This window comes from Engystomops pustulosus, chromosome 10, assembly GCF_040894005.1.
Source record: "Engystomops pustulosus chromosome 10, aEngPut4.maternal, whole genome shotgun sequence".
NCBI lineage: Eukaryota > Metazoa > Chordata > Amphibia > Anura > Leptodactylidae > Engystomops > Engystomops pustulosus.
Window position 1 is genome coordinate 30,657,234 of NC_092420.1, and position 14,012 is coordinate 30,671,245.

The 14,012-nt window shown below is 42.1% G+C and overlaps 1 protein-coding gene across 2 annotated transcripts in view; it reads right to left on the bottom strand.

The window, feature by feature from the left end:
- Positions 1–14,012, bottom strand: part of CSF2RB (colony stimulating factor 2 receptor subunit beta) — a 34,221-nt gene that overhangs the window by 12,265 nt on the left and 7,944 nt on the right. For both annotated transcript variants that reach the window (XM_072126894.1, XM_072126895.1), the window contains exons 7-12: positions 10,971–11,115; positions 8,969–9,129; positions 7,752–7,882; positions 5,803–5,995; positions 4,397–4,487; positions 1,780–1,846 (exon numbers count right to left, since the gene is read on the bottom strand). In XM_072126894.1, the coding sequence (XP_071982995.1) occupies positions 1,780–1,846; positions 4,397–4,487; positions 5,803–5,995; positions 7,752–7,882; positions 8,969–9,129; positions 10,971–11,115 (788 nt within the window). The remainder of the gene's footprint in view (positions 1–1,779; positions 1,847–4,396; positions 4,488–5,802; positions 5,996–7,751; positions 7,883–8,968; positions 9,130–10,970; positions 11,116–14,012) is intronic.

Consider the following 14,012-nt stretch of genomic DNA (forward strand, 5'->3'; position numbering starts at 1 on the left):
ACTTTCCATGTTTTTATACTATATTTAGGAATCTGTCAATCCGAAAGTTGCAAGCGATGTATACTCTTCAATAGACACAATCTGAATCCTTAAAATCTAATTTGACAGTTTTTGAAATGATATAAACATGGAATGAGAAAATAAATGATACACTGGAGATGACTCAATAGTAGATCACATTAGTTGACTTATTGGGGCAAATTTACTTACCTGGTCCTGTTGCGATCCCCGATTCAGATGGTCTGACGAAGATGAAGTCCGGAGCGATTCACGTAGCTTGTGCGCCCGATTTCCTGCATGTGTCGCTTCCCCGCTGAGGTCCGCCGGAGTTCACTTTCTTCTTCCCGATGTATGTAAGTGCACGTCTTGCGACACAATTTGAATTTTAAATCCTGCGCTTAGTCCGAATGAGTCGGGTTGTCCGACGGCCATGCCCCTCAATTTGCATCGCATGAAAGTCGGCGTGATTGTGCCAAAGTCTTCTCGCGTGTGCCAAAAACCCCTGTTAAATGGAAATCGTCGGGAAACCTGTGCATTTATAGTAATTCCCCTTGTGACCTCTATTCCATTCCTGACTACGCTCCTCTGCTGACCTTGTGCTTTGTTCCTGAATCTGATCAAGTGGTGCCTCTCATGACCTCCCACCTGTTCACGACTTTGCTCGTGGTGGTGGCCAAGGCGAGGTACAGAATAGTAAGGCTGAGACAAAGTCGCGCCTGTGGAGCGACCTGGTGGTACCCTGCTGCAGCAATTCCAACACGCTTTGCGGTGGGCTCTGGTGAAAACCGGGTGCCACTGAGACTCCACTACCAGGTTTCGGCTTATGTCATCGCTCGTGGTGGTCCAGTGGGTCCATTACCCCTGATCCTGACACTGTACCTGTGCCTGTTATGTCTAACATTGCTGGCTTCAAGTTTTTTTTAAGAAAGCATTGCAAAAAATTTCATAAAAAGACGCTGGTTGTCCTGCTTCTACCTGCCAAGTTCTCCATCTTAGACCAGACGAGCTTTTGTGAATTTTTTTTCCGACATTTTAAAAGATTGCAGATGGTCAATACAACTAACTGTACAAGGATAGAACATACAAACTCTTTGGAGATGTTGTCCCTGGGACAGCGTTGCAAGGCTGAAGTGCTAACCACTAAGCCACCGTGCTGCCCATAATTTTTGTTTCTTTCTTTTTTGCGCCTTTTTCTGGCGGATTTGTATATTTGCAGGTTTTTTGTGTTTAAAACACACGCCTTGCTAAGTTTGCAGTGCCTGAGTTTTTCTGTGTTGAGCCTGATTTATTCATGAAATCTAGATATTTAAGTCTTCAAATGGATAATAAGATTTTTTTACACAAATTAACTACAGTCCTGCGCAGGAGTGGGTAAAAGTGTAGGATGGGTGGTGCAAAAATGTGCACATTTTTTATGACCCTACGCACAAAAACAACAGACTCAAATGTCACCGCCTAAGATAAATCAAACAAGTCCTCCACACACACACAAAAAAACAAGCACAAATTTGTAGTCTAGAGATAAATGACCCCCTGTGTGTTGTAAAGTCCTGTTGATGGGTAATTATAACTAAGTTTCTATGGCACAATATGAAGTAATGATCATATGTCTTGGCCGCCCATTTTGGAAGTGGGCAAAATTGACAGAACTTATAATACTTGTTTGGACTGTGCTTGTGGCACCTTATGTGACTGATGGGAATCCCATCTCAATCACATATGTATTGTCTTATCCATCAGTCATAAATAGCGTAGAATATGTCTTCAGATTGTACTTACCAGGGGGAACTTGCTGAGTTTACTCTTCCCCGGGTCAGGGATGGAATTTTCCCATTGCCGCTTTAGTCTAAGAAAAATGAAACCTAGTTAATTGTGGATTAAAGGAGATACCAGGAAATGCAATCTCCAGAAAAAATAGCGCTGCGATATACACTCACCGGCCACTTTATTAGGTACACCTGTCCAACTGCTCGTTAACACTTAATTTCTAATCAGCCAATCACATGGCGGCAACTCAGTGCATTTAGGCATGTAGACATGGTCAAGACAATCTCCTGCAGTTCAAACCGAGCATCAGTATGGGGAAGAAAGGTGATTTGAGTGCCTTTGAATGTGGCATGGTTGTTGGTGCCAGAAGGGCTGGTCTGAGTATTTCAGAAACTGCTGATCTACTGGGATTTTCACGCACAACCATCTCTAGGGTTTACAGAGAATGGTCCGAAAAAGAAAAAACATCCAGTGAGCGGCAGGTCTGTGGGCGGAAATGCCTTGTTGATGGCAGAGGTCAGAGGAGAATGGGCAGACTGGTTCGAGCTGATAGAAAGGCAACAGTGACTCAAATCGCCACCCACAGTACGTCGAACTTTGAGGCAGATGGGCTACAGCAGCAGAAGACCACAGCGGGTGCCACTCCTTTCAGCTAAGAACAGGAAACTGAGGCTACAATTTGCACAAGCTCATCGAAATTGGACAGTAGAAGATTGGAAAAACGTTGCCTGGTCTGATGAGTCTCGTTTTCTGCTGCGACATTCGGATGGTAGGGTCAGAATTTGGCGTCAACAACACGAAGGCATGGATCCATCCTGCCTTGTATCAACAGTTCAGTCTGGTGGTGGTGGTGTCATGATGTGGGGAATATTTTCTTGGCACTCTTTGGGCCCCTTGGTACCAATTGAGCATCGTTGCAATGCCACATCCTACCTGAGTATTGTTGCTGACCATGTCCATCCCTTTATGACCACAATGTACCCAGCATCTGATGGCTACTCTCAGCAGAATAATGCGCCATGTCATAAAGCTGGAATCATCTCAGACTGGTTTCTTGAACATGACAATGAGTTCACTGTACTCAAATGGCCTCCACAGTCACCAGATCTCAATCCAATAGAGCATCTTTGGGATGTGGTGGAACGGGAGATTCGCATCATGGATGTGCAGCCGACAAATCTGCGACAACTGTGTGATGCCATCATGTCAATATGGACCAAAATCTCTGAGGAATGCTTCCAGCACCTTGTTGAATCTATGCCACAAAGAATTGAGGCAGTTCTGAAGGCAAAAGGGGGTCCAATCCGTTACTAGCATGGTGTACCTAATAAAGTGGCCGGTGAGTGTATAGTGGCCAGACCAGGCACCTCCGGTGTGAAGCGCAAAATGGATTATATCTCCAGCCTCTGCTCATAGTAACCTCTCCTGGATATAGATTTCAGTCAGAGATTGAGGATATATTGACCCAACGATTGTCATATAATCATAGTGCTGTCCCAGTGACCACAACTCCCAATCCTTTATATGGCATTACAAATTTATAACTCAGAATTAGGACCTTTAATTGTTTAACCTTTTTATGGCCGAAATGGAAAGGTAAGGTTGATTTTATGGTTGGATCAATCAATTCACTTTCACAAATAATAATTGCTCAGGCTTATTAGGACTTTGTTCAACTTCAGCTTGTACGAAGTTTTAACAGGGTTTTTCATGTTAAAATAATGATAATCTACCCATATAATATAATATTAGTGGGGACCCAACACCCACAGATCCTTAGTTCTCAGCCGCTGATACATAGAGAATGTAACACAGCGCTCTGTTCTTTGTTCTTAGTGGTGATGACAATACATTATAGTGGATTGTTCCATCATCTTCCAGAATTTGAAACTTAAGACCCTTTGGCCCACATTTACTAAAAACAGTATGTGCAGTTTACCTGTAGTACAGTGGATACCAGATTATGCTTTGTGGTGCCAGTTCTTCATGAATCTGGCGCCCCCTGCACTCCCCCAACATTGTGCACCAACTTTTTAACACCTCTGCGAGTTAAATGTGACGCCTTATAAGTGCAGAAATTGTGTTGGGCGAGGAATAGTGCAGCCACGACACAAAAGGGTAGGTGCGGCACATATGTGACGTGTGCACTTCTTAAATTTGCACATTAAAGAAAGTTTGGACATAAAAAGCAGTTTGCACATAAAAGAAAGTGCAAAGTCTGACAGAAAACTGGTGCAAGGCCCTTACTAAATAAGGGGGAGATTAATCAGAAGTGTCCGAGACCAGAACAGTTCTAGTTGTCCATGGCAACCAATCAGAGCTCAGCTTTCATTTTACCACAGCTGTTTTTAAAATGTAAGTTGAGCTCTGATTGGTTTCCATGGGCAACTAGAATGATTTTACCTCAGATACTTCTGATAAATCTCTGCCATATAATTCTGGACTGAGAGTTGTCACCCGCTTTTCAAACTTAATCAAAAATGTCCAGCTGGACCATACAAGGCCACTTAGTCAAGATTTCTATTTGTATTACCTTATTGTGGTCTAATATAAGAACGAGTAGCAAAGAAGGTGATCTGCTATATTACACATGATTGATAGTACTATCCAGAATACTAATACGACTCACCTCCTGAAACAGATCAACCAGAGATAGATGCAAAGCAAAAAAACAACAGAAATGATAAAAGTAGAGACGCTTATGACCACCGTATTCATGGCTGAAAGAAAAAAACACTTTCTTGATTGAATTGACATTTAATAAAAAATAAAATAAAACACAACTACTTTTTTGATCTCTGGTTACACAATGTAAGATCTCTGACTGAGAGAGACAAGTTACTGACAGATAAATCATCTAGCAGTAAAACTAACATGGTATTTCGTGACGTGGCGTGACATGGCCACAAGGGACAGTCTGGAGGCCTCTGTTCATGTTTGATGTTACATATAAATAATGGACAATTGTCATACACATACAACACATACCATTCTCATTTGCAACAGAGGCCTGTCTAATCTATTTTATATTTAGCCATCAAATATGTTTGCTTACTGCTGTAGTGGGGACCAAACTAAAGTTCTCTTGGGAATCCCCTGTGGTGGTCCTGGAGAGGGACTGGCCATCTCATTCCTGTCAGCTACTACAGGCAAACTAAGTCAATTTGTATAATAAACCCCTGTCTGAGTGAGGAAAGTGAAGATACAGTGCCAACTACTGACCTTTTCTTCTTTTATATCTATATATCATATCTGAGTATGTATGATTGTTGTTTACTATGTATCCTGTCACATGGTAGCATGCAGGCATCTTTATTGGCTGGTCACACAGAACCTTCCAGAAAAGAGAGACCAAGGATACTAAAACGGGTTCCCACCCTGGTTCTGTTGTTAGGAGATATAGTGGAATAGCAGAGTTTCAAGTGGAGTCTGTGAGTGATGTAGCAGATTGGAGATTGCTATGAGTTGGAGAGAGAGACAGATAGCCTGCAAACTTTTATTATAAACCTGCAGAAGCTTTATCCAGCACCAGAGTTAAAGGGATATCTTGTGTCAGAGGATTGATCATGGCCTAAGACACAGCCTGCCTACAGACAGGCAGTCAGCTATTGGAGATGGAGCCTGCCTTACAGTTTTGGGGCTGCTGAATTCCAATTTGTGGAATAAAAAACTGAAAGTTGGAACTATCTAAATGTGTGGCCTCAGGATTGCCAATTTACCATCACAGACCTTCCCTTTACCATTAGCCATGGGTCATTACAAGCTGACAGTGCCCTAGGAATATTGTCATCAGCCAGGTGATCACCATGACCACCCCGGTAGCCCTCTACATCAAGGCCACTCACCTCCTGAATTGTAAGTTCCCATTCCCACTTAGGCCCTTATGGCCACGTTGCACCACAAAATACATCTATACTTGTTCTGTATAAAAACCCTAAGTTGTCATGTACAGACTAATTTTTCTATATTGTTATATGCAGAGTTGTATGGTTATAGACAATTTCATGTGTCTATCATGTCACGTGATGACCTTACCTTTTTCTGTTTTCCAGGAATAGGTTTGACTCCACTCACTCCATGGTCCATTGTAACCTGACCCATCATCAGGCTTTGCTCGCACTTTTGCTATGTAATAAGTAGAACCCAAGAGTTCAGAATTTGGAATGTAATATTCAAGAACATTACCAGATACATTTTTGAGTAAAAGGTCAGGGCATTCTTCATCACCCTATAGGTATAAAAACAACAGAGTCAGCATAGAGTAATAAAAAGTCACCACGTAGGTATAAACAGTAGAGGTAAAAGAGTCTCTATACTGGTATAAAGTGTCACTTTGCAGGTATAATAACAATTACTACAGGTATAATGGCAACAACTAAAGTCACAGAACAGTAGAATCGTAATAGATACAATTTCTAGTGTCATGCTAGGAAATATGCTGATATGTTTTCCAAGGTTGGAAATGGGTCGCGGATCGCACTTTCGCCGGACTGTTCGCCATTATCGGGGATTGTACAGCTTTGGAGAGGTATTTAACAGGTGTATGCACTGGGATTGTGTCACACGTGATAGGTTTTTTTAGCAGATGTGCTGGCATCCATGCGATGCAAATTAGGGGTTGTGCCGTTGTACAATCCCACTGAATCGGACTGATCCGACTTTCAAATTGTGTTGCAAGCTAATGCCTTTACATGCACCACTTAGAAGATGGTGAACTCTGTGGGACCTGAGTGGGGAAACAACACATGCAAGATATCGGGTGCACGATCTTAGTGAATCACAGCACAATGCATTTTCAACATCCCTCACCGGGGCCTAGCCTTTTCTTGGGGTCTGGAGGCAGCCTGTTGCCCAGAATACCGGAGTGGCTGGAGGTTGCGGCCTAGGCACGCTTATGTCACGGGGCTTGGTATGGGGACCGGAGGGCTGTCCTACAGCCTGGCAGGTCTCCAGCAGGTGGTGTGTGCAAGAAATATGGAGGGAGAGGCTGAGATACTGGTTCTCCCTGGGGCAACCACCTGAGTGTCCGCAATATATGTCACTGGGTGATGGATGGGGAGTCCGTGGTGGTAGACAGCCATATTCAGGGAACAGCCGGAGGCAACTTACTGCAAAATAACTCACGGTTCTTTATTAGAACAACTGCAGGCAAACGGCCAAAACAATTTTGGAACAGATTCTGCATTACTGGAGTGGTCATGGAGAATGATCCTCAGGAATTGGGTTTAGCTGAGTGTTAGCCCTGATGGTGGACTAACTAACTGTTTATCTCTCTGTGACAGGATGTGCTCTATAGTGAGAGCTGAGGCCTAAGAGGCCTGTTGTAAGAGCATGGGCTCCAAGATCTTTCTGGAACTGACTGACCGACCTAGCCCCTCCCTGTCTTTTATTACCCTGGTCAGGTGGTGGCTCACTCTCCAATCACACTCCAGTGTACATGGTGCAATTGGTAGACAGAATCACATCCACTTAACCCTTACCTGTTCAGGCAATCTACAGCTGCTGATTACCTGAGACTTACTGCATTCCCTCTTTATGAGTTGATCAGACTCACTAGATGGGTTCTAACAGGTTGAGGGCCTTATTCGCAACTACTCCTCTGGCAATGTATTGGCACGGGTGTTGCACATTATTGTCAGACAGTGCACTTTCAGTGAACTACAGCGGACAGGTTAATAAATGAGCCCCACTATCTCCTTTTGGTACCTTTAAAGGCAGGTAGCAAAATGAGGGATTGTTTTCCATTTCCCACCTTGGAATTAGCACATTTCCCAGAATACCCTAGTGGAGCATCAATGGCTATAGGTCTCCACATGCCTATAAGGTGGACTTAATTGGCAGTCTCTCCATAAGGAGAACTCTTACTTCCTGACCCTAGTGTGATGCCGCAAAGGAAATGACTCTTTATATGTCTAGGGTGACACCCTACAAGAGAATCATCATCTGCAGAGAAAGGATAGATAATGTGACATATGAAGGATTACTTGCTTCCAGAAGCACAGCTGGTATATCAGTTTAATGGTTGGTACTGCAACCACTGGTGGACTCCATCCTAACTTGTATTTATAATGTAACTCATCCTTCATCTGGAGGTCTGTGGGGGGGTCAGTCTGAACTAGGAAACAAAAAAAGGTGTTAAATTGATGACCAGGATGGGAGATTGTTAAGACAATACCTTGGAAACGGCTACATTTTACTAGATCTTGATACTTGTATGAACAAAGTAAAATAAATGAACATTCTTGACCGAATCTGAAAGCTAAGAGTGTTGTTATTTTTTAAGACATAGAAAATAGAAATGTATATGACCACACAGAATCCATAAAAAGCAGTTTTAGTTGTTAAAATTAAACTATGAACCACATGTGGTCATCATCTCAACAATATTGTCCAGATAAACAGATATAGACAAGCCTACAATGGGCATTACAGATCATGGGGGGTATTTATCAGCGTATTTATCACCAGCACTTGCGATTATTTTCCCCTTTCCACCACCTTCATGCCAGGGGGCGTTGAATGGGTATCAATGGTGGAGTGGCTCCATGTGTAATGCGTTATCAATTGGGTCTCTTTATAGGCGCAGCTTTGATTGAAGTGAACAAGAGCAGCGGCACCTGAAATAAATGTCTGGTTCCTGGGTATCCAACCTCTGGAACTTTATTAAAGAAATATGTACCTGTAGTCTTCATTTTGAGAGAGATAAAGGAATCTGATAAAGTGTATAACTCTTCATAGATAGCCTCATCTCCTCAGAGATCTGAATCATCAGGAAAGTATTCTCTAGGAACAGAAAGTGTTAATAGTCTTCCTATCTGTATGGTGCTCTGAATGCTTTCAGATACACTGCTCACCATAGGAAAAAGAGCAGCAAAAAGTCACAGTGAAGCTGCGTTACTCAATAAAGTATAATACAAAGTTTACTATTATCATCTTCTCCATTCATTTCTGAAATTAAAAAAAATATGCCCCAAAGGTTAAGTTATAATTTAAAGGACCTGATCTACTGCCTGATGGAAACCCTATGGATTCACAGCCATTATAATTATTTTTGAGATTTTTGAGATTGTGTATATTGTTGACAATATTCCCTCTTCGTCCCCGGCTAATGTAGAAGATATCACATAGATTTGATTGCACAATCATATATTATAGAATTTCCTGGATTTTCTATAATTACTGTAAGCAGGATATTACTCACTATTATTACAAGCTTTGAATTCTTTCAGTTCCATTTTTGGTCCAACTCGAATGTGAAAGTTGCTTTTTGCTTGAGAAGGGAGTATATGGAAAGTACAGCTGTATAATATATACAGAGCCCCAACCTTCATGTGACTGGATAGATTATGGCATGGCTTCTCTCTGCACAAGAAGACACATTCTCCATTAAAAGATCATGAAAAATAATGTCCTGATAAATAAGAAAAAAGTGCAACCAATAAAGCCAGGCAAATTTATCTTAAAGGACATCTGACACCAGGATCAAGGATTATAAACTAAGAACATTGACATACTGGTGTGTGCCCCCTCTGGCAGGATCCACTCTTCTCTTTGCTTCTTATGCCCTGGTTTTTGTTTAAAAAAAAAAGACTTTTAAAATGATGCAAATGTGATGCAAAGGTGTTAATGGAGCCTGGAGTCCCTCAGTCTCATTTGCATCATTTTGAAAGTATTTTTCTTAAAAATAAGGACATACAAAGCTTATAGAAGAGCGGATCCTGCAAGAAGGGGCACAAACCAGTTTATAAGTGTACTTGGTTTACAATCCTTTATCCTTGTGGCGAACATATGGCATGGGTGCCATAGGTGGCACTCGGAGCCTTCTCTGTGGGCACCCAGGCCATCACCCCAGAATGGAGTTCACCAGACAGAGCTCAAAGAATGCTGGCCCAACAATTCTTCCTGTACATAGGTACCTTGGGGAGAAGCTGCAATAGCCCAAATTTACCCTCCTCCTTTCAACTGCGTTTGTGTCCTCAGCAATAAATTACTGCCTAAATTGCTGTGCTGGCACTTTGCCATAAATAAGTGGCTTTTGGTTGAAGTTTGGGCACTCGTGATCTAAAAGGTTTGCCATCACTGTGATAGGGTATCAGTGTATGATTAATGAGGGTCGCAGCCACTAGGAATGGTGGGTGCCAACACGGCAATTTCAGCAGTAACTTATTGCTGCCTTGTTGCCCTCTACTCTTCCACCCATTCAATGGAAATTCAGATTATCTTTATGGCTTTACCTCCAGGATCTATTGAACAAGAAGAATCGAAGGGCCGTGGTAGGAGCTGCAATAGCTCCAATAATAATCCAGCTCTGTCTGCCAATTCTTATTCTTCCCAGGCAGCCAAGGATGTGGGGTTTCATGTCCTAGGAAGAGCCATTGGGGCTTATTTACTAAGGACCGCCATTGTGCCAGTTTTCTGTCGGACTTTGAATGTTCTTTTATGTGCAAACTGGTTGCACATGTATTTAAGAAGTAATTTAAGGGGCAAGGATTGGCGTCCTCGTGGAGTTATTTGTGATATGCGCATTTTTTATCTACATATGTGAGTAGAACTGGAAATGAAAGTTTTAAAAGTTTGAAACTGTCTACACTATGTCTGGATATGTCTCTTATATGCAGTGAGTGGAGGAGACTAGGACAGGAGTGAAAATATTGACGGTTTCTGGTCTGAATGGTGACTTATCCCTGAAAGTGATCCCTTGTGTTTGGTGCACAAATAAGGAGGAAACGTGCATGGATCGTCTTTTTCGTTTTTGAGCTCCGGTCACAAAAGAGTTTCTTCTACTGTATTTAAGAAGTGTCCGCGACCACATTTGTGTCTTACTTGACCCTTTTGTGTTGCGGCAGCACTATTTAACATGCAAAACAAATTTCGTCATTGAAATGGGCGACAAAAATGTGTTTTACTCCCCATGTTAAAGGTGCACCAAAAAGTTGGTGCATTCTGTGGGAGCAGTGCAGGGGACGTCAGATTCATATAAAAAGGGCACCAGAAATTTTTAATCAGCCCCCTCTGCACACTACATAGGCAAGCTGCACTGTTTTCAGTAAATGTGCACCATTGAGTCCTGTCTGGTGAACTCTTTTCATTGACATCGGCCTGAGTGCCCACAGATAAGGCCCTGAGTGCCACCTCTACCACTTGTGCCATAGGTTTGCCACCTCTGCCCTATAGCTATGGCCCAGGATAACCACATAACTTACCCAAGAGTAGATGTCTTTGCTGTACCATCTTGGTAGTATAACATGTAGGGTACTGAACTCAACTCTTTCCGCACTTCCCAAATGCACTTCATCTGTGTGAACCCATCATATTCACAGTGCAGATTTTGAGGGATGGCTTTGTCCTCTGGGGAAACAACACATTGGAGCAAATTTACTTATACTGAAACTGTCAAAATTCAGTATCTAATGCTGAATTATAAACCTGGTTAATCCATCGCCATCTATCCTTCTACCTACTATGTTGCTTACTTTATAGTGAAATCCACTGCAACTGCCACCACCTTTTTCTTCTTGTCATTTAGGTACAAAAAACACATGGATAAATTTGGTATACTGCACATACTATACACCCGTATTTAGTTAGAAATTAAGGCATCATTCCGGTGTTTTTTGGCATGGCACTACACTGATCAAATAGCCAATTATTTTAAGTATTTTTCCAGGCTATAAAGGGAACTTGTCACTAGAATTTTCACCAATAAACTACTACTAGCCTCTCAGGCAGGGTATGAAATGTCCTTCATAAAATTCCGCCTTGTACGAGAAATCTCCCCAATTTGACTATAAAAAATCTCTTCCAAAGTCCATGTGAAAATGAGCAGAGAAGAGTCAAGTTTAGAGGTGTCACTTTAGATCCCCCTGCCTTCTGTTCTATAGTTCCTAAATGCTTTTGTGTCATATTAAAGTTACTGGTCTCATCTTTCAGATCACATCAGGCTTGTGGCTTTGGGGGCTACAGAACTAGCAATGGGGGTTATTTACTCAGGGTTCCGTGGCCGCATTTCCGTCAGGTTTTCCAACATTTTCGGGGCTCGCGCTGCTAGGACAGCTATTTAGTAGGCGCCGGCTTACACAAATCGGGAGCGGACTGTCGGACGATCCAACGGATTCGGACAAACCACGGGATTTAACTTAAAAAATTGTGTCTCAAGCCATGCACTCACATACACCAGGAAGAAGAAGGTGAACTCTGTCGGACCTGAGCGGGGAAGCGACACATGCAGGATATCGGGCACACAATCTTCTTGAATCGTGGCACAGTGCATTGTCGTCGGACAATGCACTTTCGGGATCTCCTCCGGACCATGTAAGTATATGTCCCCATAGTTGTAAAAGCATGCTGCAGATAAAAATCCAATTCCCACCTATTTTTAAACTGCCTACGTGTCCAGACAGTTATGGCTTGATGGGATCTGAAAGATTATATTATCTTTAATATAAAACAGAAAACATGTTTCTAGTTGATATAGAACCAATGACAGGGGCCTCTGAGGCTTCTGAGAATTGTAATAAAAGAACAAATAAAACGACATAAACAGGGCATGGACACTGGTGGGAGCCGGGCATACAGGGATTTCACCAGTTAAGTAAAGACAAAATAAAAATGTAATCAAACTTCAGTGGGGGAGGCTTATACTACATAAATGGGGATGTCTCCAGAGATTTGGTAGTCTCTAAAGGACAGTTTGCACTAAAGTAATGAAGGGCTTGTGATGGGGGCAGTAGTTTGCTGTGATCAGTATTCAATCATTCATTACCACTCACATTAGTGTTCTAGTGAGATTGCAGGGGTATTGAATTGTAACAGCACAAAATGCTACATAATAAATCTGTTTTCAATTGTTATATAGTGTATTGGTATATGGTTTAGTATATGGATATAGTATAAAGAACCATTGCTGCACCCTGACATGGAAATGGGGTCCATCCAACATAGTGACCACAAGTACCCAGGCAGCAGGTGCAGCAGTTCTCTCACTTTGGGGAGTTGTCCTATTTGTGGACAATTTTACAAATAATGCATTGGTTATTATTTCATTGGTTATTTCATTGAGACTGCCTGTGTCCTCTATTATGGCTTCTGGGTGGAAAGGAGAAGGTAGCAGCTCTCCTTAACCAGTCCATCATATCTACAGTCAATATATTTTTAATTAAAGGAGTTTTCCCACTGAAGTATCTATAGTATAGGGGTAACCACTAGGGTTCCGAATATTGGGACCCCCAGTAATTATGAAAAATAATCAAAACTGCACTGGTGCACATGTTTAATCGTCATTCGATTCATTTCGGAGTTCCTATGGGCAGTCGGAAACCCTTAATCTATAACTTATTCCTTATTCTGTGGATAGGGTATTAGTTACATTGATGGGGCAACCACTTCAAACTATAAAGCAGAAATAATTAAAGGGATACTCCTACCTTCCAGGGTAAGTATCAGACCCTAATAGAGTCACCCTTATTATGCTTACCCTGTTAAAGTTTCTTGTTTGCCACCGGGGGCCGTTATTCACATAAACCTTAGCAGCAGGACTCAGGACTTCCTGTGACATCACATGTCCTGCTGTCTTTTAGTAGATGGCGGAGGGAATGCAGTCATTACTGTGTGCATTCCACTTCCATCATAACCACTCCCATATAAGTGGTTGGAGGGGCATGCAGTTGTCCAAGGCATACCGCTCCAATCACTATGGGGGTAGTTATGATGGAAGGGGCATGCACACAGTAATGACTGCACAACCTCCTTCAGCCACTGAAAGACAGCAGGACATGTGATGTCACAGGAAGTCCTAAGTCCTGCTTCCCGGGGGTCACATGAGTAATAGTAAAAAAGGGATGTGCCAGAAAATATTGTAATCTAAGAAAAGTGCAAATTTATACCAATTGTTGTTATATTCTCCTTCCAATGCCATGCTTGGGTACTGTTCCCCAGTGTTTGTATACATGGGTGCAGAAGTAGTGTACCTGAATACAACAAATAACCCCTGCGATAAATCAAATATGTTATATATACTGCTGAGGTGGTAGTAATAGGTTGCATGGTGATATATGGTAAATATGGCTGCAGGACCAGAGCACTGGCGGTGGAAGTGATGAGGGGAATGTTGTTTAATTAATAGGTTATTAGAATCCCTAACACTGGGCCATTAATTCTATAACTATGTATAACCTCAAAGAGTGAGTCATTGTCCATGTTTGCCAATAATAATAAGAGGAAATTTGTCTAAAAGTTATGGCCCATGT